The 23,570-nt window shown below is 43.4% G+C and overlaps 1 protein-coding gene across 1 annotated transcript in view; it reads left to right on the top strand.

Annotated features, from left to right (window-relative positions):
- Positions 1 to 8,660: 8,660 nt before the first annotated feature.
- Positions 8,661 to 23,570, top strand: part of LOC120064493 (collagen alpha-1(XVIII) chain-like) — a 194,752-nt gene continuing 179,842 nt past the window's right edge. Inside the window, exons 1-2 of the mRNA XM_039015113.1 lie at positions 8,661 to 8,813; positions 8,905 to 8,972. Coding sequence (XP_038871041.1) covers positions 8,803 to 8,813; positions 8,905 to 8,972 — 79 coding nt within the window. The 5' untranslated portion in view covers positions 8,661 to 8,802. The remainder of the gene's footprint in view (positions 8,814 to 8,904; positions 8,973 to 23,570) is intronic.

Raw genomic sequence — 23,570 nt, 5'->3', positions numbered from 1 at the left:
GGCACAGATCTGGGGAAGGGTGCCAAATTTTTTTGTCAGTATTGAAAGTCCCCAAGAACCCAATGGCCTCCATCATTCTTAAATTGTTGTAGTTTGGAACCACCAAGACTCTTCCTAGAGCTGGCTGATCGGCCAAACAGAGCAATCGGGGGAGAAGGGCCTTTGTCAGGGAGGTGACCAAGAACCCGATAGTCACTCTGAAAGAGCTCCATAGTTCCTCTGTGGAGATGGGAGAACCTTCCAGAAAGACAACCAATCTCTGCAGCACTCCACCAATCAGGCCTTTATGGTAGAGTGACAGTAAAAGGCTCATGGAATTTGCCAAAAGGCACCTAAAGACTCTCACACCATGAGAAACAAGATTCTTTGGTCTGATGAAACCAAGATTGAACTCTTTGGCCTGAATGCCAAGCATCACGTCTGGAAGAAACCTGCACCATCCCTACGGTGAATTATGGTGGTGGCAGCACCATGCTGTGGGGATGTTTTTCAGTGTCAGGAGCTGGCAGACTAGTCAGGATCGAGGGAAAGATGAAAAGTGCAAAGTGCAGAGAGATCCTTGATGAAAAGATGCTCCAGAGAGCTCACGACCTCAAAATGGGGCGAAGGTTCATCTTCCAACAGGACAACGACCAAAAGCACACAGCCAAGACAATGCAGTGGTGGCTTCGTGTCACGCCCTGACCTTAGTTATATATGTTTTCTGTATTATTTTGGTCAGGTCAGGGTGTGACATGGGTGGGTATGCGTGTTTTGTGTTGTCTCGGGTTTTTGTAGATCTATGGGGTTTTCGTAAGTCTAGGTTATTGTAGGTCTATGGTGGCCTGAATTGGTTCCCAATCAGAGGCAGCTGTTTATCGTTGTCTCTGATTGGGGATCCTATTTAGGTTACCATTATCCATTTAGGTTTTGTGGGTTATTGTCTATGTGTAGTTGCATGTCAGCACTAGTTGTTTATAGCGTCACGTTCGTTTTGTTAGTTTGTTTAAGTGTTCTTCATTTAATTAAAAGAAGAATGTATTCCAATCACGCTGCGCCTTGGTCTCATCGTTATGACGAACGTGACACTTCGGGACAAGTCTCTGATTGTCCTTGAGTGGCCCAGCCAGAAACCGGACTTTAACCCGATCTAACATCTTTTGGAGAGACCTGAAAATAGCTGTGCAGAGACGCTCCCCATCCAACTTGGCAGAGCTTGAGGGGATCTGCAGAGAAGAATGGGAGAAACTCCCCAAATAGAATGTCACATTGTACATTACGATGAAGAAGTATTTTAACAATTAAACACAAAATATGTGAAGGCTGTGCAAACAATCAATTGAATGTTTGTATTAGAAAACAACATATTTAAGTAATCCATGTTCCTAAAGTAGGCTATAGTGGCCTTATCTACTTATCTACTTATCTACTGGTAAAATCAGACAGGACAAAAGCTATTCAATGGAAGCTACAGATGATATGTGCCATGGTGGATGTTGATGGCTCATTCTCAATGGCGTATAGGTGAGTCACACAAGCTGTGTACACTGAATTGGTGTTGTGGGGGGATATATCATGCTGTGTTTTCGGGCCTGCTTTGTGTTGTTGAGGGACACCTTTGGTGACGTGGGACAAGCGCCCTGCCACACATTCAAATGTGTTTGTCAGCTGCTGAAGCACAGTATGAACGCTCTTAATCTCACTGAGGAAATTCAAAATTAAGAACATAAATATCTAATTTACATAATTATTCAAACCCCTGAGTCAATACATGTTTGAAACACGTTTGGCAGCGATTACAGCTGTGAGACTTTCTGGGTAAGTCTCTGAAATCTTTGCACACCTGTATTGTACAATATTTCTTACATTCTATTTATTATTTATTTTTAATCTCTAGGCTCTGTCAACTTGGTTGTTAATCATTGCTAGACAGCCATTTTTAAGTCTTGCCATAGATTTGAAAAATGATAACTAGGCTACTCAGGAACATTCAATGTTATCTTGGTAAGCAACCCCAGTGTTTGAGGTTATTGTCCTGCTAAAAGGTGAATTAATCTCTCAGTGTCTGTTGGAAAGCAGACTGAATGTAACGTTCAACGTCGGAATGAGAAGGATCGGACCAAAGCGCAGCGTGGTAAATGTTCATGCTTTTTATTACAACTGAACACTAATAACAAAAATAACAAAGAGAATGAACGAAAACCGAAACAGTCCTGTCAGGTGCAGAAACACAAAACAACTACCCACAAAACACAGGTGGGAAAAAGCTGCCTAAGTATGATTCTCAATCAGAGACAACGATAGACAGCTGCCTCTGATTGAGAACCACACCTTGCCAAACACAAAGAAATACAAAACATAGAAAATGAACATAGAATGCCCACCCAAATCACACCCTGACCAAACCAAAATAGAGACATAAAAAGCTCTCTACGGTCAGGGCGTGACAGTACCCCCCCCCCCCCCCCCAAAGGTGCGGACTCCGGCCGCACAACCTGAACCTATAGGTGGCGGCTCTGGTGCGGGACGTAGACCCCGCTCCACCTCTGGCTCGGCCCATTTGGGTGGCGCCTCTAGAGCGGGGACCCTCGCCGCCGACCCCGGACTGGGCACCCTCGTAGCGGGTGCCCAGTCCGTAGAGGGTTCGGACTGGAGGGCGACTCTGGAGGCTCCGGACTGGAGGGCGACGCTGGAGGCTCCGGACTGGAGGGCGACGCTGGAGGCTCCGGACTGGAGAGCGTCGCTGGAAGCTCCGGACTGAAGGGCGCCTCTGGAGGGTCCGGACTGGAGGGTGTTACTGGAGGGTTCGGACTGGAGGGCGTTACTGGAGGGTTCGGACTGGAGGGCGACTCTGGAGGCTCCGGACTGGAGGGCGACGCTGGAGGCTCCGGACTGGAGGGCGACGCTGGAGGCTCCGGACTGGAGAGCGTCGCTGGATGCTCCGGACTGGAGAGCGTTACTGGAAGCTCCGGACTGGAGGGCGTTACTGGAGGGTTCGGACTGGAGGGCGTTACTGGAGGGTTCGGACTGGAGGGCGACTCTGGAGGCTCCGGACTGGAGGGCGTCGTTGGAGGGTCCGGACTGGAGGAAGACTCTGGAGGGAGGAGACGCAGAGACAGCCTGGTGCGTGGGGCCTGGTGCGTAGAGGAGGCACCGGATGAACCGGGCTGTGGGGGAGCACTGGAGCCCTGGTGCGTAGCCTTGGCACCACTCCTCCAGGCTGAATGCCCACTTTAGCCCGGCCCCTCCAGAGTGCAGGCACAGGTCGAACCGGGCTGTGGGGGAGCACTGGAGATCTGTTGCTTACCACTCGCACCTCTCCATTTGGCTCAATGCCCACTTTAGCCCGGCACGGGCGGAGCGCAGGCATAGGACGAACTGAACCGTCCCAGCACCCCGGAGACACAGTACGCAGAGCCGGCGCAGGATACCCTGGGCCGAAACGGCGCACCGGAGACTAAGCGTGTTGAGCTGGCACAATCCGCCCTGGCTGGATGCCCACTCTCGCATGGCACTTGCGGGGGGCTGGCAAATAGCACTCCGGGCTATGAGTGCACACTGGAGACACCGTGCGCTTTACCGCATAACACGGTGCCTGAACAGTACCACGCTGCTTCCGGTAAGCACGGGGAGTTGGCTCAGGTCTATCGCCTGACTCCACCAATCCCTCTCGTGCCTGCTGCGCTGCCTTGCCTCATATCGCCGCCTCTCAGCTTTAGCTGCCTCCAGTTCTTCTTTCGGGCTGCGATATTCCCCAGCCTGTCTCCAGGGTCCCTGTCCGTCCAATATCTCCTCCCATGTCCAGGAGTTCTGAACCCTCTGGCTCCTCCATACCACGCTGCTTGGTCCGCTTGTGGAGGGTAGTTCTGTAACGTTCGTCATCGGAATGAGAAGGATCGGACCAAAGCGCAGCGTGGTAAGTGTTCATGCTTTTTTCTACAACTGAACACTAATAACAAAAATAACAAAGAGAATGAACGAAAACTGAAACAGTCCTGTCAGGTGCAGAAACACAAAACAGAAAACAACTACCCACAAAACACAGGTGGGAAAAGCTGCCTAAGTACGATTCTCAATCAGAGAAAACGATAGACAGCTGCCTCTGATTGAGAACCACACCCGGCCAAACACAAAGAAATACAAAACATAGAAAATGAACATAGAATTCCCACCCATATCACACCCTGACCAAACCAAAATAGAGACATAAAAAGTTCTCTACGGTCACGGCGTGACACTGAACCAGGTTTTCCTCTAGAATTGTGCCTTTGCTTAGCCCCATTCCATTTATTTTTTATCCGGAAAACCTCTCCGGTCTTTAAAGATTGCAATCATACCTATAACATTATGCAGCCAGCACTATGCTTGAAAATGGAATTTGGTTCTCAGTAATGTGTTGTATTGGATTTGCCCCAAACATAACACTTTGTATTCAGGACAAAAAGTTAATTTCCTTGACACATTTTTTTTGCAGTGTTACTTAAGTGCCTTGTCCAAACAGGATGCATGTTTTGGAATATTCGTATTCTGTACAGGCTACTTTCTGTGAATAAGGTTAGAATTGTGGAGTAACTACAATATTGTTGATCCATCCTCAGTTTTCTGAAACAAAAGGTTGTGAATACTTTCTGAAGGCATTGTATGTTTGGGCCAGTATTCGTTTATGTTTCACATATGCTTTATAGTGCAGATCAGGATAACACACGCTCCATGATCCAGATCAAAGCATCCTTAAGAAGCAAAAGAAAATGGTGCTAAAAAATAGAATTATATATATTCCAAACACACCTCTTGCAGATCGAAGACGAGGTTAAGCTGGACGAAGCAGAGGAGCCGGAAGCTATGGCGGAAGCGGAGGTATTGTGCTATTCTCTTGGCACAAGTACAGTTGATGATAATGAGTAGATGATGGTGAAGAAGAGTGGAGTAAGAAGGACTAAAGTTGGAAATGAACAGCAGTTCATGGTTGAAGTGCGATTCACGAGCAAGTATGATTTTTTGGGGTGACCCGTTTGCGGTCTTGAAGATGACAAAGGACGAATTGGATAAAGTGGAATTGGTCAGAGTGACCAGGAGCGGTATGATGTTGATTTTGTGTGTGTCAAAAGCGCAAAAGGAGAAAGCTCTGTTGCTCTACAAGATGTCAACGTATGATGTGGAAAGCTATGAATGTCAGAGTAGGGCACCGGTGAAAGGTGTCATCTCTGGTGTCTCGTTGGACAAAGAATCTGTGTGATTTAAGGATAACATTCCAGGAGTGGTAGACGCACGTTGCTTGAATCGAATGATAGACGGAAAGAAGGAGCAAAGCCTATCGGTTTTACTGTTGTTTGATGAAGTGGTTCTCCCAATGTATATAAAACTTGGGTATGTGAGATTTGCGGTGAGACCGTATGTGCCGAAGCCATTGCAGTGTTACAGTTGTAAAAACGTTTGGACACGTGGCAAGTGTTTGTTGAAGGAATAAATGTGTAGTAGTTGAAGAGTCAGATTAAGCAACTTGTTGTAATTGTGATGGTAATTACGTTCCCAAGTTCCCGGAGTGCCCTGTAAGGATGAAGGAGGTCGCAGTAGCTAGGATCAGGGCCATCCAGCAGGTCTCCTATGTGGAGGAGCAGTGAAAATAGCTGAAGGAGTGAGTAGAGAAGAGATGTTAGTGAATGTCCCACAATCTGCAGTGAATGCCATGCAGGAATAGGATCCCGACACACTAATAGTGAAGAAGGTAGATTTTGTTGTGTTTATAGCGCAAGTGATAAATTGCGCTACTCAAACTAATAAAAAATCAAAGCTATACATCATCGTAAAGGCGGCAAATAGATTTCTGGCTCTCCAGGACTTTACGGCTGAAATATTACAGTGAGTACTGAATGACGAGGTTCCCCCTCCCAGGTTCCTGGGCCTGTGTAGGAGGGATCTTACATTTAAATCCGACTGAAGGAGTACAGTTTTTGTTTTTGTTTGAAATTTAGGGTAGTAGCGTGAATTTGGTTAGTGTTTTTCATTAATTATTTATTTATTAGTATGAATTTGTTCATCTAAAACATATTTTATTTTTGGGGTATTTTGTACTACCCCGTACAGTAGGTGGCGGCACTACACCCTAAGAGTGTAGTCTGTCAATAAACCTCAAAGAAGAAGAGGAAAGAAAGAAGAAGACCTCATGCAGTCAGGCCCCTACAGGGCGAGAGAGGCAGGTTTGCGGTTTCCAGGGTTAGAGTAGTGCAGAAGTTGTCATATGCTGAGGCAGTGAAGAAAATAGAGTAAGATGGGTCATGGGCAGTGGCGACCCGTCATTCAGGGCAGAGCCCCACCTATTTTGAACCCCTCATTTTTAGCAAAAAATGTGTTAATAAATAAATAAATACATACATATATATATATATATATATTTAAAATGGGGGGGCTTGTCTGTTTTGCATGTTATTTTGGCATTAATACGTGTCACATATCAGTTTGCAAACAATGTACAAAATGTTCTCTTTTTTGTTTTCTTGAGTAAGGCAGCTCCGAAATGCAGGTGTTCCAGCCTAACTCAGTGCTTTCTGTGGTGGTGGGGCGGGCCAGCAGAAAACAGGAGCATTGCGCCATGATTGGCTCAGTGTTCTGTCACTCATGGGGGCAGTACGCCATCGTCAAGTTTAAGTCCTTAGTAAGGGTAGACATCCACAATTTCAGCGCTTTGGGTCCTGCCATAGAGGTATATTGCAAGTACTCTTCCAAGAAGGCTCAAGGTCATTGGCCACAGATAAAATGACGTCAAATCACTTTATATGCACGGTAGCTTTGATTGGACTGATCATGTCAATATCTTACTTTCAAAGTCTTAGCTAGCAGTCATCATCATGAATCAAGTCGACAATCTCCTGGCAAATCCTTTTTAATCCTTGTCATATGAAGAGAAATAATAAAGAGAAATTATAGATAAAATGTATCGGTGCTCATCGACCATTGGACATAAAGAACATGTTGGAAATCGCAAATTCAACAGTGAGTCGTTTGGAAGTAATCAGTGGCTAACTGCAAGCATTGCAAAGCAACCACTAATGTTAAGCTGCTATTCAATGGAGTGGCTGTGTGTTTTTTTCCCCCCGAGTTCCCACCATAAATCCAGAGAATGTCAGACTTTGACACAATTTGCCCACAAAGGACCTCACCTTTGCAAGGTGAGTTCAAAAATATATTGTATGCTGCTGCATAAATTATGTAATATGCAAGGAAGATATGCATACTGTAGCTAAGAAAGTCATAAAAAGTGCATGATGTGTAGTTAGCTGATAGTATGTGCCTCACCCTAAAAATTTGGTCGATTTTCCCCAACGCTGTATTGTAAACACATCGTTCGTGGCCCGGTGTGTGCTTGTTTGCCAACTTTTTTGTACAGCTTTGACAGTGTTACTGATAGTAGCGGTGGCGCTTGGCTTGGACATGCAAATTCAGCACACACAACATTATATAATAGAATTGTGTTATTTGACGTGTCAAATTAAAAGATTATTTAACATGTCATATAGTGTTATATGACGTGTATCTTTTTTGACACGCAAAAGACCCAAATGGTGTTCAATGTGCCTCACCCTAATAATTTGATCTATTTTCCCCTCTTAATTTTGCCTACTGTTCTAACTTGGTGGTGCACATGTAGCCTATAACCTGTTTTAGAGAAATGTAATCATCGAATACTGTAACAGTTTTCATTGTCTTATTATATGCCCCCTTTATTTATCCTACAGTTCTGACTTGTTGTTCAGGGTGTACACTGTAAGAACGACCCATGTTATGAATTTTGTTTCTGTAGTTTTCAAAAGTGCTGAACAAATTGTTATATTGACTACATCTGTTGTTGCTCGCTCATTAATGTCTTAATCGAAATGACGGATTGCCTCTTATCGCTGGTCGTCCTTATGCCATAGTTTGTACATCTCAACTGTCAGTAGAAACCACATTTGTTTAAGCAAGTCAGCCATATCAGCTATGTTTTTTTAAAAGGCAGAAAATGAGGCTGAATGATCTGTTTCGATGCCAGACAAGGCTCCGCTGAAAGCCAGGTGTAGCAGTGGTAAGGTGGTGGGACTCTGCTGTTGGGACAGCTTTATGTAGGCCCTAACAGTTTGTGGGCACCGTTTGTCACCGTTATAGTGCAATTAATGTATTGTTTAGTGTTGTGTAGTGGCTTTGCTGGCATGCATCCCACAATTCTTTTGACCCACCAAGATTTACATACTAAAATCGCTGCTGGTTAAGGGGGAGTGATCCTGAGAGGAGTGGTGTGAGTAGTAGATCTGTACCAGTACAGAGGGATAAACCAACAAGTGATATATGTTTCAGTAAGATTGGATTTTTAGCATTTATAGCAATGGTTAACAATTGTACTGCAAGGATGGAACGTAAATTGCAGAAAATTGAGGCATTTGTCGCAGCTGCAGAGAGGTATTTGGGTGTGCGAGACTTTTCCTCAGAAGAGTTACAGGGTGTGTTAAGTGGTTTAAGGGAGTTATACTACAGTGTAATAGGGGGCGGTAATGCAACATTTATTGGATGCCAACCGCCACTAAACCTCATTGAAGAAGAAGACGCAAAAGGCACCTACAGTCGGAAATTGGACACTCTTTAGGACCCAGAAGGATTCTCCTTTGTCAGATTATGTGGGTCACTTTTCTCTCCCACGATTTTCTCTGTAACCAGCAGAGCCGACAGCCGAGCATCAGCTGTTCAACCGGCTTCGAATCAATCGTGGGGGACCAGGGAAATTGCGAAAAGTTTTACATTTATTTGCCCAGAAATCACATGTAGCCTTTGAACTTGGTCACTACCAAAACAGAGATGGAAATGAGGTATTTTTCATTAATATACGCTCTTGGGGGATGTAAAGAAATCGAAAGATATGATTATTAATTTAATACACGATGTGTTACCTCGTTGCAGGTGTTGCTCGTGGCCACTACTTTGCTTTTGCCTGGTTCTTCTGACACCCGTAGCATCGCAATGGCCAGGTAAGCCCTAAGAACTATAAACTATTAGGAAATGTAGCTGCTCAGATGTCTACAACTTGTTGGGTCTTTGTCTCTTGAACCGTTGTGATGTTACCGTTGACAGAAACGTTTGTGAACCTTGTTGGTAATGTAGGGACACAGTTTTAATAAAACAGTAAAATATTGAAATACACTTAGACGATGGTTTTACAACTTTCATTGACCAAAACTATTGGAAGGTTGACACCTGTAGGCTAATGTAAAGTGGGGGCTGTCAGTAGGCCTGTCTATGCTAAATTACCTTTTGTCCTGAAAATAATCTACAGTTATTTTGGAAATGATGTTTGTGTAACTGTGCTATAATGTAACCAGCGTTAGCTATTAGAAACATTGCCCGCGTCTGTGACGTTTCTTATTTTGGATGGTAGATTACTTTCTTCGAGTCAATATTTATTGTATGAGTTATTTTATATTGGCATCAGGGGAGAAAAGAGTTGCAGGTGTACTGGTTAATAAACAACCTCTGGCTGTATTTCAACTTGCAAGGCTTTCTGAATTATTCAATTTGATCATCCCTGCAAGTTTTTTTTTCTGAAAATAAGTGTAAATGGACTGACTGATTGATATATTTAATTCCATATGATCTTATAGACCAATAACAGAGTTCCAAACCTCTTGGCCAATAAGAGCACAGTTTCAGTTTTCCTGCATTGGACCTTTTAAAGCTGCATCCACAAAAAATCTCTCTGTCCAATGACAAAATGTGTAGATTTGTAGGAAAGTTGCTTAAACTGCAAAATGTTCTCTCTGATGCCAAGAGACAGATCTTTAAAATGTTCCTAGCCATTGCCGGAGATTTGGTTAGTCCGGCTATGCACCGCAGAAGTCCTAGTACAACTCATTGTATGCTATTTTTATCCCACTCTAGTTGTTTTCTGATTATGTTGGGGTCCCTGATGAATTTGCTATCACCAGAGGGGTCCCCAGCCCAAAAAAGTTTGAGAACCCCTGTCCTAGGGCAAAAATATTGGTGAAAGTAATGATACATTTAGTTTTCATTGGTATTTTGTGAATTATGTTGAACTGTGTTTTTAAGATTTTGGTCGATTCAGTGATAGTTGCTCAGTGAAAGTGTGTTCCATAGCATAGTCCCATGGATAGCATAGTTCCACAAGCAAACACTATGTGCTGGATTGACATTGTATACCAAATAAAAATAGAGTTGTGAATTAGACCTAGTCTATTGAATGTCGATAATCAGGTCAGGAAGCAAAGAGAACGACATCTTTCTTCTGAACTTCTAATTCCACTTTGACGTGCACAGAATGGCTTTGGTCTGTTGACAGGGGCTTGCTCAAGTCCAAAGTCTGCCCTCAGAACTCACATTCCTTCACTGTTTGTCCAGTGTCTTGCTTCATATCTAACCAGAGGTTGGGATGGGGACCCTTGAGTAGAACTGGGATGATAAAATGAACATCACCGACATTGCCTTCCTCTTACTGAAGCATTTTGCTTACGTTGGTCATTTTCTACACAACTGTTCCTGTAGATTGTTCTTAAAACCATTATTTGGTCAACAGTAATAGCCTATGCATTATCTTAATTCTTGCTATGAATGTTTATATGTGCCTGTCCCTGTTTCACTGTGGGCTGCAGACTCTCACTCCCTCTCCCAACTGTGCGCACATAGGAACTGAGAAGCACAAGCATGACCGTTGCTCAAAATGCTATTGCGGGGAAAAATACATTTTTCAAAGCAGCTACTATTGTAGTTCCAGAGAGGAGTGTCACAGCTTTCTATAAATATATAATGTATTTCTCACCTCTTAATATTGAGTTCATGGCACCACTTCACAACCGGATTAGGATCTAGTTGGTATGGTTTTGATGCGCCCGCAGTGCGCGCCATTAGCAGTGAATATGCCTACATCAAGAGAGCGTAGATATGGTAAAAAATTGTTTGATTTATCAGTATGTATTTTTGTTCATATCGCCCAGCTCTTCTCTGGAGTGTACTAAGCTCTGCAGTGCACACTAGTCTTGAGAAAGTGGAGTTTCAGAATGGAACTATTCCATACTAAATTATTTATCTCTGAATCTCACTGCAGCCCATTATTTAATTTATGTCAAAGTTCTGTCCATTGGATTGTGCAGCTGTCAGATTGAATACAGGGAGGAGATCGACACTTTACTCACTTACCTCATAGAAGCTGTAGTCGAAATTGATAGATTGGGGAGCATTATCTACATAAATGTAATAAATGTTTTGCAAACATTAATGACGCTTGTTTTTGTGTTAATAGCAGTAAGAACTCACAAGGGAAAGCTTAGTGGTGTAATACTGTGAGTAGGTGTTATGTCCAACGAGCTGGGATATTTTACACCTGTATAATTTGGTCCAAATGTCTTCCACATGATTTAAGACACTATTGCTGCATAAGAACCAAGTCAAACTAGAATTGAATCATGTTCACTTTATCTAGCTCATTGGGATGCATTTCTCCATTTTTAAGTGTATTGTTGAGACCAGTGCCTCTGATATAGCCTTCAGACTTTTACAAAGTGCCACGTTGGCAGCAAATACTTCAGAAACACTCTAATTCCAGTTGAAAATACAATGTTAATCCAATGCCGTGGATCCAATGCCGTGGATCTTATGGTGCCATTAGTTTGGTGAATCCTGCACGTCTTTGGCTCTGGTTGGAAATTAGAGTTAAATGGGCATGTCTTGTAGGCTGCGACAGGAATGGGGAATCTCCAGACAATCACGGATTATAAAAGACAGCCACATCGTGGGCACACTTGCTTCCGGACAAGCTAAACAACTTATTCGCCCACTTCAAGGAAAACAGCACCGAGTCGCTGATGTGGGCCCCCGCCGCTCACGAGGACTGTGTGCTCCCGATCTTCGTGGCCGACGTGAGTAAGACATTTAAGTCTGTTAACCCTCTCAAGGCTGCCGGCCCAGATGACATCCCAAGCCGCAGCCTCAGAGCATGCACAGACCAGCTGGCTGGAGTGTTTACGGATATATTCAATCCATCACTATCACAGTCTGTTGTCCCCACTTGCTTCAAGATGTTAAGGACCATATCACCTCCATCTTACCTGACTCCTTAGACCCACTACAGGTTGCAACCACCCCAACAGATCCATGGACGATGCAATCGCCTTCGCACTGTACACTGCCCTATCCCACCTGGACAAGAGGAATACCTATGTAAGAATGCTGTTCATCGACTACAGCTCAGCCTTCAACACCACAGTGCCCTCCAAGCTCCTCACTCAGCTCAGACAGTTTGGTGAAGAAGGCACAACAGTGCCTCTTCAACCTCGGGAGGCTTAAGGAATTTGGCTTGGCCCCTAAGACCCTCACAAACTTTTACAGATGCACCATTGAGAGCATCCTGTCGGGCTGTATCACTGCCTGGTATGACAATTGCACTGTCCGCAACCGCATGGCTCTCCAGAGGGTGGTGCGGTCAGCCCAACGCATCATCGGGGCACACTGCCTGCCTTCCATGATATCTACAGCACCCGGTGTCACAGGAAGGGCAAGAAGATCATCAAGTACCGTGGCCACCTGATCCACGGCCTGTTCACCCAGCTACCATCTAGAAGGCGGAGACAGTACAGGTGCATCAAAGCTGGGACCGAGAGACCGATAACCATCTATCTCCAGGCAATCAGACTGTTAAACAGTCAGCACTACCCGGCATCTGCCCAGTACCCTGCTCTGAACCTCAGACACTGTTGCTAGCCGGCTACCACCCGGTACTCTACCATTCACCTTAGAGACCGCTGCCCTATGTACATATTCATTGAACACTGGTCACTTTAATAATGTTTGCGTACTGTTTTATCCACTTTATATGTATATACTATATTCTAGTCATGGCTCGTCCTATATAACTACTGCTATACACCCCTATTCTATTCAAATACTATCTATACGATCTATACACACCATTCACATACATATGGATATATATTATTCATATTCTGGACACCTGAAGATAATTTCCTGCAATTCTATCCAATTTGCTATGGGGTTTTGTACTGTGTATTTATATACTGTATTCTCGATATACAGTTGAATTCGTAAGTTTACATACACTTAGGTTGGAGTCATTAAAACTCGTTTCTCAACCACTTCACAATTATCTTTTTAACAAACTATAATTTTGGCAAGTCAGTCAGGACATCTACTTTGTGCATGACAAGTAACTTTTTCAGGATCCGAGGACCCATGCCAAATCTTTTCAGTCTCCTCAGGGGGAATAGGTGTTGTGCCCTCTTCACGACTGTCTTGGTGTGTTTGGACCATGATAGTATGTTGATGTGGACACCAAGGAACTTGAAGCTCTCGACCTGCTCCATTACAGCCCTGTTGATGAGAATTGGGGCGTGCTCTGCCCTCCTTTTCCTGTAGTCCATGATCATCTCCTTTTTCTTGATCACGTCGAGTTTGTTGTCCTGGCACCACACTTCCAGGTCTCTGACGACCTCCCTATAGGCTGTCTCATCGTTGTCGGTGATGAGGCCTACCACCGTTGTGTCGTCAGAAAACTTAATGATGGTGTTGGAGTCATGCTTGACCACACAGTTGTGGGTGAACATGGAGTACAGGAGGGGGCTGAGCATGCACCCCTGAAAGGCCCCCGTGTTGAGGATCAGCATGGCAGATGTGTTGTTGCTTACCCTTACCAACTGGGGGTGGCCTGTCAGGAAGTCCAGGATCCAGTTGCAGAGGGATGTGTTTAGTCCCAGGGTCCTTAGCTTAGTGATGAGCTTTGAGGGCACTATGGTGTTAAACGCTGACCTGTAGTCAATGAACAGCATTCTCATGTAGGTGCTCCTTTTGTCCAGGTAGGAAAGGGCAGTGTGGAGTGCAATAGAGACTGCATCATCTGTGGGTCTGTTGGGGCAGTATGCAAAATGGAGTGGGTCTAGGGTTTCTGGGATGATGGTGTTGATGTGAGTCATGACAAGCCTTTCAAAACATTTCATGGCTACAGATGTGAGTGCTACGTGTCGGCAGTCATTTAGGCAGGTTACCTTGGTGTTCTTGGGCACAGAGACTATGGTGGTCTGCTTAAAACATGTATTTATTACGGAGTGAATCAGTCAGAGTACACGTCCTGGGAATCCGTCTGGCCCTGCGACCTTGTGAATGTTGAACTGTTTGACGATCTTACTCACATCGGCTACGGCGAGTGTGATCACACAGTCGTCTGGAACAGCTGCTGCTCTCATACATGTTTCAGTGTTGCTTGCCTCGAAGTAAGCATAGAAGTAATTCAGCTCATCGGGTAGGCTTGTGTCACTGGACAGCTTGCGGCTGGGCTTCCCTTTGTAGTCCATAATATTTTGCAAACCCTGCCACATCCGACGAGCTTCAGAGCCGGTGTAATCTTAGTCCTATATTTACGCTTTGCCTGTTTGATGGTTCGTCAATCAAGGTCAATGGCAGCTTCCACAGGTATAAAAAGCAGTGAATAGGTACCATGCTCATACTGTTCAGTGGGCGCAGTTAGAGCTGGGCGAATGTATGTTTTTGCGTGATGTTCCAGAGGTGGGAAGGAAGGCGACCAACCTTAGGTCCAAAATAAGCCCAGAGAAACGCATTGGGCTTATATTGGACAGATTTTGTCGAGAGTGATACCTCTCGCTTCACCTCTTCCTCTCTGTTTACACACACACACACGTATCTTACCCTCAACTAGCTATGCATTTGAGATTTGATCCAACCTTTAACCCTTTTTATGTCTCAACTACTCAAATTGCTTAAAGCAGACACTACTAAAATGGGAGAATTAATGAACATTTATTGTGGAAAATTAATGCTTAGTTTGTCGTGCGCAGCATTCCAGTACCACCTACCGCTAGCAGCATTTTAGCCAAAGACTATTATACAAAATGTCTAGTCTTCAGTTTATAAATGTGCAATAAGCATAAAACACAATTATAGAAGGTAGGGATGGGCAACTTTGATGAAGGTGGGGGCCACAAAACATCTGAACTCATGAGGGGCTGCAGTTGCTCGCATCCAACATAATTTTAGTTTTTAGAGTTAATTTTGATCAATTCCACACATTTTGCCATGGGGTGTAGAGCAAATGTTGCAGTTTTAATGCAAGTCTGCTGCAATTCTACAAATATTCCCGGTGGCGGAGAGAAATGTCTTATGGCTTGGGGGTAGAAGCTTGGTAGCTGGTAGCTGATTTTTTTTAAAATTATTTTTTACTTTTTATTTAACTAGTCAAGTCAGTTAAGAACAAATTCTTATTTACAATGATGGCCTACCAGAAAGCAAAAGGCCTCCTGCGGGGATGGGGGCTGTGATTTAAAATAAAAAATAATAATACATTGACATATAAGAGAAACTGCTGATGCACAACACACTTTCGAAATTGCACCTTGTGTATTCTACTATTCAATCTCGCAATGTCGTCTGAGTCCCTAAATTAATCGGATACATTTTTTGTTGGGAATTTAATCCGTGGGCCTTTAGTCGGGCCGCCAGTTGCCCATCCCTGATATACGGATTTGGCAACTCATTCTCTTTCTGAGAAGGTAGGCCACTTGATTTCAAAAGGTGGACAGGCTAGCATGCTGTTCAAACAGCTGGACACGGACAGAAGAGTGTGTTCATAACAATTAAACTGTTTTCTTGTTGGCTAGCAAACAGATCCAAGTTGGCTGAATTTGAAATATAGAGATTAGCTGGCTACTCACTAACACGTGGGCTTGTGGTTGAGAGATTGTTTGAGAGCTGTGTTCTTTTTCTATAATGCCTGCTACAAAGTTAATAATTGTTAGTGAATGTGCGTTATGCATGATTCTGGTTAAATTTGTGACAAAAAGATTTTCATAGACTGACTTGAAAGCCAGATAAGTGATTATTGGAAAAAAACAGGTACAATTATTTTGAATGAGTGATTAGTGTGTCTTATGATTGTGGAAGGTTTATATTTAGCCTAGGTATAAATTCACAAGCCTTGAATTCTATTATATTATTACTGAGTGTTTTGAAATGCAGTGTATCTGACCTTTTATTATACAACAAAGCTTTTTTGCAGAGAAAACATTTAGCTATAGATCATGAATCAGCCATAATTTAAAAAAAAACTGAGATATATATGATTTTTAGGCCTTGTCTCTCAGCCCAAGGCTATGGTGTCTAATCCATAGATTTTCCGGTCAATAAACTGACTTACCAATGGTTGAAGTCTCTAAGCGTGCCCATTGTCATGGCTGGGAATGTTGTTGCTAGGACATGAGTCATGGTCTAATAGAGTTTCTTGCCCACTCTATGCAAAGTGCCACAGTTATCACTGAAGCCTGGCCAATAATTTAACCCACTTGACTGTTGTGGGAACTGGGAATAGCTGGGGGTTGAAAGGTTGTGTGCGTGTGGCCAATAGTTCAACCCACTTGACTTGTGTGTGTGTGTGTGTGTGTGTTGCAGGCAGGGCTCTGCAAGCATAAGTCTTGCTGTGTTTGGGTTCTAAATCATATTATTAATTGTAAATACTTGCTAGTACTCACATATTCCATTACTCAGAATTAGGGATGCACGAAATATCGGTGAACATATCGGAATCGTCCGATATTAGCTAAAAATGCCAACATTGGTATCGGCCCGATGTCCTTCTAGTTTAAAGCCGATGTTAAGAACTGATGTCAAAGCTACCGTGCATATCTAAACTCAGCAAAAAAAAGAAACGTCCTCTCACTGTCAACTGCGTTTATTTTCAGCAAACTTAACATGTGTAAATATTTGTGTGTAAATATTTGTATGAACATAACAAGATTCAACAACTGAGACATAAACTGAACACGAACCACAGACATGTTACTAACAGAAATGGAATAATGTGTTCCTGACCAAAGGGGGGGGGGGGTGGGTCAAAATCAAAAGTAAGTCAGTATCTGCTGTGGCCACCAGCTGCATTAACTTCTTCGGGGTAGGGGGCAGCATTTTCACTTTTGGATAAATAGCATGCCCAAATTCAACTGCCTGCTACTCATCCCCAGAATATAAGATATGCATATTATTAGTAGATTTGGATGGAAAACACTCTGAAGTTTCTAAAACTGTTTGTGAGAATAACAGAACTTATGTAGCAGGCAAAACCCAGAGGACAAACCATTCAGAATTTTTTTGTTGAGGTCACTGTCTTTTCAATGAGGTTTCATTGGGAAACCAGATTTCTAAGGGACTTGTTTGCAGTTCCTACCGCTTCCACTGGATGTCACCAGTCTTTGGAAATTGATTGAGGTTTTTCCTTTGTGTAATGAAGAATTACGGCCATCTTAAATGAGTCACTTGAAGTAAATTGTTTGAGAGAGGCACATTACCAGAAAAGTTGTCAGTTTGTTTTCTTTTTGTATTGAACACAGATCATCCCGTCTTCAATTTGATCGATTATTAACGTTTAAAAATACCTAACGTTGTATTACAAAAGTAGTTTGAAATGTTTTGGTAAAGTTTACATGTAACTTTTGAGATATTTTGTAGTGACGTCGCGCAAGTTGGAAGCTGTGTTTTTCTGGATGAAACGCGCCAAATAAATTGACATTTTGGATATATATGGATGAAATTAATCAAACAAAAGCACCATTTGTGATGTTTATGGGACATATTGGAGTGCCAACAAAAGAAGTTCGTCAAAGGTAAGGCATGAATTATATTTTTATTTCTGCGTTTTGTGTCGTGCCTGCAGTGTTGAAATATACTACTCTCTTTGTTTACTGTTGTGCTATCATCAGATAATAGCATCTTATGCTTTTGCCGAAAAGCCTTTTTGAAATCTGACATGTTGGCTGGATTCACAACGAGTGTAGCTTTAATTTGGTATCTTACATGTGTGATTTAATGAAAGTTTGATTTTTATATCATTTTATTTGAATTTGGCGCTCTGCATTTTCCCTGGCTATTGGCCAGCCTACCCCAGAGAGGTTAAATACTGCAGTACATCTCCTCCTCATGGACTGCACCAGATTTGTCAGTTCTTGCTGTGACATGTTAACCCACTCTTCCACCAAGGCACCTGCAAGTTCTGGGACATTTCTGGGGGGAATGGCCCTAGCCCTCACCCTCCGATCCAACAGGTCCCAGACGTGCTCAATGGGATTGAGATCCGGGCTCTTCGCTGGCCATGGCAGAACACTGACATTCCTGTCTTGCAGGAAATCACACACAGAATGAGCAATATGGCTGGTGGCATTGTCATGCTGGAGGGTCATGTGAGGATGAGCCTGCAGGAATGGTACCACATCCGGGAGGATGTCGTCTTCCCTGTAACGCACAGCGTTGAGATTACCTACAATGACAACAAGCTCCGTCCGATGATGCTGTGACACACCGCCCCAGACCATGACGGACCCTCCACCTCCAAATTGATCCCGCTCCAGAGTACAGGCCTCGGTGTAACGCTCATTCCTTTGACGATAAACGCAAATCCGACCATCACCCCTGGTGAGACAAACCCGCGTATCGTCAGTGAAGAGCACTTTTTGCCAGTCCTGTCTGGCCCAGCGATGGTGGGTTTGAGCCCATAGGCGATGTTGTTGCCGTTGATGTCAGGTGAGGACCTGCCTTATAACAGGCCTACAAGCCCTCAGTCCAGCCTCTCTCAGCCTATTGCGGACAGTCTGAGCACTGATGGAGAGATTATGCATTCCTGGTGTAAGTCGGGCAGTTGTTGTTGCCATCCTGTACCTGTGTGATGTTCGGATGGTGTGATGTTCGGATGTACCGATCCTGTGCAGGTGTTGTTACACGTGGTCTGCCACTGCGAGGAAGATAAGCTGTCCGTCTCACAGGACGGACATTGCAATTTATTGCCCTGGCCACATCTGCAGTCCTCATGCCTCCTTGCAGCATGCCTAAGGCACGTTCACGCAGATGAGCAGAGACCCTGGGCATCTTTCGTTTAGTGTTTTTCAGAGTCAGTAGAAAGGCCTCTTTAGTGTCCTACGTTTTCATAACTGTGACCTTATTTGCCTACCGTCTGTAAGCTGTTAGTGTCTTAACGACCATTCCACAGGTGCATTCTCATTAATTGTTTGTGGTTCATTGAACACACATGGGAAACGGTGTTTAAACCCTTTACATTGAAGATCTGTGAAGTTATTTGGATTTTTACGAATTATCTTTGAAAGACCGGGTCCTGAAAAAGGGACGTTTGTTTTTTTGTTGAGTTTATATAACTTAGGTACATGATGTAATAACGCTGCGTAAAATTTTGCGCTACACGTGCAACACGGCATTCCTAACCTAGCCCACACAATGTCTGCTGTGTGGATCGAGCAGTCAATTGAAATAGTAAGAAAATTTCAACGAGACAACTCAAAGGCGAAATCCATTAACGCCATGACTCTTCTCTGTCGTGGGTGATGTTGGCTTTCGCCGACTGGTCGAGCACCGTTACACACTACCAGGTGCGCTATTTTTCAGATGTTGCCCCACCGGAGTTACACAGTAATAGCGCCACTGCTATTAGCTTCACGACATACATACTATGGAACGCCGTTTGGGTCTTTGCGTGTCAAAAAAGATACAGTAGCACTGTCAAAGCTGTACAAAAAAAGTCTGCAAACAAGCAAATACCGTCAACGAACGATTTGTTTACAATACCGCGTTGGTAATAAAGCATAATTTGTTCAACCGCAACTTCTGGGGTAGCTAGCTTTAGCTTAGTACCTAGCTAGCACCAATACAACCAGCCTGAAAAGAATGACCAGTAGAAACTGCAGTCATTTTCATTATTCTTAGCAATGATTTAGGAATCCTTGTGAGTAAGTATTAGCTAGGTTGACACTTGTTGTTTGCCTATTGAAATTGAACTTCAGTTCATGAAAATTATTAGCTAGCCAGCTACTTAACCCTGTTGCCCAAACCTAACGTTATAAGCAGCCAGCTAGCTTCATCTGGCTAGAGATGCTCGTCCGGATCGGGTTATGTGTTGTGAAGCTAGCCACAAAGGATTAGGCACAATAGTGGAATTTGCGGTTTGCCTCAAATAAAAGTACCTCTTTGAAAGTGATGCAAAAGGTTACAATTGGTGGAATCATGCCATATTTAGACTAGATAATGTTAAACAAGGTTGGAATGTGAAACCATGAAATGGGGTATGTCACTGACAGTGATGCAAATGAATACAAATAGTAGAATTATGCCAAACTTTTATTTTGAAGGCTAACTGCAAAGTCCACTATTGTGGCTAGCTTCACACATGTGTCCGACCACCATTAATCAAATAAGAACTGTTTTATAAATTAGGGTTATTTTAGATGATGACACCTAGCTATATAGTTAACTAGCTAACTATAGCTACTGAAACAGATTATGCCGTTATTTGACACTTCAAATAGTGTTATTTGACCTATCTTTTTGACACACAAAGACCCAAACGGCGTTCCATAGAGATCCTGGTTGAGAATGAAACGGTCTGAACAAATGAACAACGAAACAGCACAGCAAGTAAGTGAAAGAAATAGGTTTAGATTATGTTTTACTGGTAATGGGGACATGCATAAATGCCAACAAAATAACTTTTTGGTCTGTGTGTGTAACCTTTTATTTAACTAGGCAAGTCAGTTAAGAACAATGACGGCCAAACCCGGACGACCCTGGGCCAATTGTGCGCTGCCCTATGGGACTCCCAATCATGGCCGGATGTGATACAGCCTGGATTCGAACCAGGAACTCTAGTGAAGCCTCTTGCACTGAGATGCAGTGCCTTAGACCCTGCGTCTGTGTGTGTGTGTTAACTATTTGACTGTACTAGAATGCTTGAAAGGCCGCTAAAATTAATTATCGTTATCGGCTTTTTTTGGCAAGGAAAATATCTGATATCGGTATCGGCCAAAAATGTCATATCGGTGCATCACTGCTCAGAATGTGCAATATCGTCAAGGATGTGGTCTTTGTCTCTTTCTGTTCTCTCCACTAGTTTTCAAAGACTTGGTTACAGAGATTGACTCTGCCCTAGTGCCCCTACTCTTTCTACTCACATTAGTGTAACCCTCTTATTTGTCAGTCACTCAAAGATTGTGGGTGGGATAGGATCATTCAAGACAATGGTTGTCTCCACGCAGTCGCTATAGAAGTAGTAATGGACTAATCACATATGGTGTTCTGTTGTAAAAACACCAGACGTGCCATTGTAAAATAATCCCTTAGCAATCCTTACAGTATATAAAGCAACACTGCTGAAACAATGGCAGTTCTTTCCAAATATCTCACAAAGAGAGAGGAGACCACACATAATGTAATGCAACATACCTGTTACCGAATGATTGAATCCAAAATAGTTTTTCTGCTGCTGTGAATAATTACCCCCGGAGAGTGATAAGGGAATGTAGACCGTGTAGTTTATATGTATTAGGGCTGTCCTCGACAAAAAAAAAATCTTGGTCGACCGAGAGTCATCTGTTCTTTTGACCAATCAATTGGTCAACATTTTGAAACGTATTGTTCCATACTGTATATTGACACATCCTATGCGTTTTAATCAAATAAACTATATGCACTGAGCTTGTCTGATGCTTTAAGCGCTCTGTTTAATGAAATAAGACACACATATTACTAGAGGGAGTCCGACTGCAATTGATTTGATTGTGCTGGGCTCAGACTTGCTGCACTGTGTAAAATAAAAAAATTATAATAATAATAAGTACAGCGAGTGACTGACTAGCACCCATTGTCTGTCTCTACTCCCTGCTGCAGCGACCACCGCAGAACATCAACAGGGTTCATCGCACTGTCCATGTTGGAGAAGCTGCAACATACAGTGCATTCGGAAAGTATTCAGGCCCCTTCCAATTTTCTTTTTTTTACTTTACAGCCTTATTCTAAAATTGAATTAAATAAAAAATCCCCATCAATCTACTCACAATACCCCATAATGACAAAGCAAAAACAGGTTTTTAGAAATGTTTGCAACTGTTAATAATAAATAAGTATTCAGACCCTTTACAAAGTACTTTTTGAAGCACCTTTGGCAGCGATTACTGCCTTGGATTTTCTTGGGTATGACGTTACAAGCTTGGCACACCTGTATTTGGAGAGTTTCTCTCATTCTTCTCTGCAGATCCTCTCAAGCTCTGTCAGGTTGAATGGGGAGAGTCGCTGCACATCTATTCTCAAGTCTCTCCAGAGATATTAAGCTCTGGCTGGGCGACTCCAGGACATTGAGACTTGTCCTGAAGCTACTCCTGTGTTGTCTTTTCTGTGTGCTTAGGGTCGTTGTCCTGTTGGAAGGTGATCCTTTGCCCTAGTCTGAGGTCCTGAGCGCTCTGGAGCAGGTTTTCATCAAGGATCTCTCTGTACTTTGCTCCATTCATCTTTCCCTTGATCCTGACTAGTCTCCCAGTCCCCACAGCATGATGATGCTGCCACCACCATGCTTCACTGTAGGGATGGTATTGGCCGGGTGTTGAGCGGTGCCAGGTTTCCTTCACATGTGACTCTTGGCATTCAGGCCAAAGAGTTCAATCTTGGTTTCATCAGACCAAAGAATCTTGTTTCTCATGGTCTGAGAGTCCTTTAGGTGGTTTTGGCAAACTCCAAGTGGACTGTATTGTGCCTTTTTACTGAGGAGTGGCTTCCTTCTGGACACTCTACCATAAAGGCCTGGTTGGTAGAGTGCTGCAGAGATGGTTGTCCTTCTGGAAGGTTCTCTCATCTCCACAGAGTAACTCTGGAGCTCTGACAGGGTGATCGAGTTCTTGGTCACCTCCCTGACCAAGGCCCTTCTCCCCCGATTGCTCAGTTTGGGCGGGCGCACAGCTCTAGGAAGAGTCTTGGTGGTTCCAAACCAATTTTTTTGATACCCTTCCCCAGATTTGTGCTTCGACACAGTCCTGTCTCGGAGCTCTACGGACAATTCCTTCGACCTCATGGCTTGGTTTTTGCTCTGACATGCGCTGTCAACTGTGGGACCTTTTATATAGAGAGCTGTGTGTGTGTCTTTCCAAATCATACAATTATTTAATCCATTTTAGAATGAGGCTGTAATGTAACAATATGTGGAAAAAGGGTAGGGGTCTGAATACTTTCTGAATGCACTGTAATGTTAATAGACATGGGTATTCCAGTGAAAATTTAATATTTTGGCAAATGAAATTAGTTTTTGATCAAAACCCTACGTCCCTATGCTTTCCATTAGCGTCTATCAGGTTAGCAGCACATTGAAGTTCAAAGACTGATGTGAATCGTGACGATATGCATTACACAAAGTATCCCATCCAGAAATGTCATGTTTGACCCTAAGAAGGTGAGGTGGAGCAGTGAAAGTGAAATGTTTGCACTCACTACTGTAAGTCTCTCTGGAAAGCAGAAACCCCTCCTCCCGAATGAAGTGTCATAGCATGGTGACCAGGGCTTTGAGATTTTTATTCAAATGTGCAATCTGTAGCTTTCATCTCCTGTCAAAAGTTTGGCCCCTACACTTGCTGTAAACTGAGGTAGTGGAGGCCGTGGCAAATTTAACTATTCGTTTTTTGTTTGACTGAATGTGTTTTCTAGTTGGCTTCCCATTTTCTTTTGAACTGGTGAAATGTAAGTAAATTTTTGTACCTTTTTTAAACCGCATGAGAGATCAATTG

The sequence above is a fragment of the Salvelinus namaycush genome, chromosome 19, assembly GCF_016432855.1.
Source record: "Salvelinus namaycush isolate Seneca chromosome 19, SaNama_1.0, whole genome shotgun sequence".
In the NCBI taxonomy this organism is placed as follows: Eukaryota; Metazoa; Chordata; class Actinopteri; order Salmoniformes; family Salmonidae; genus Salvelinus; species Salvelinus namaycush.
The sequence above is the reverse complement of the archived record's forward strand: the minus strand, read 5'-3'. Positions and strand labels throughout refer to the sequence as shown.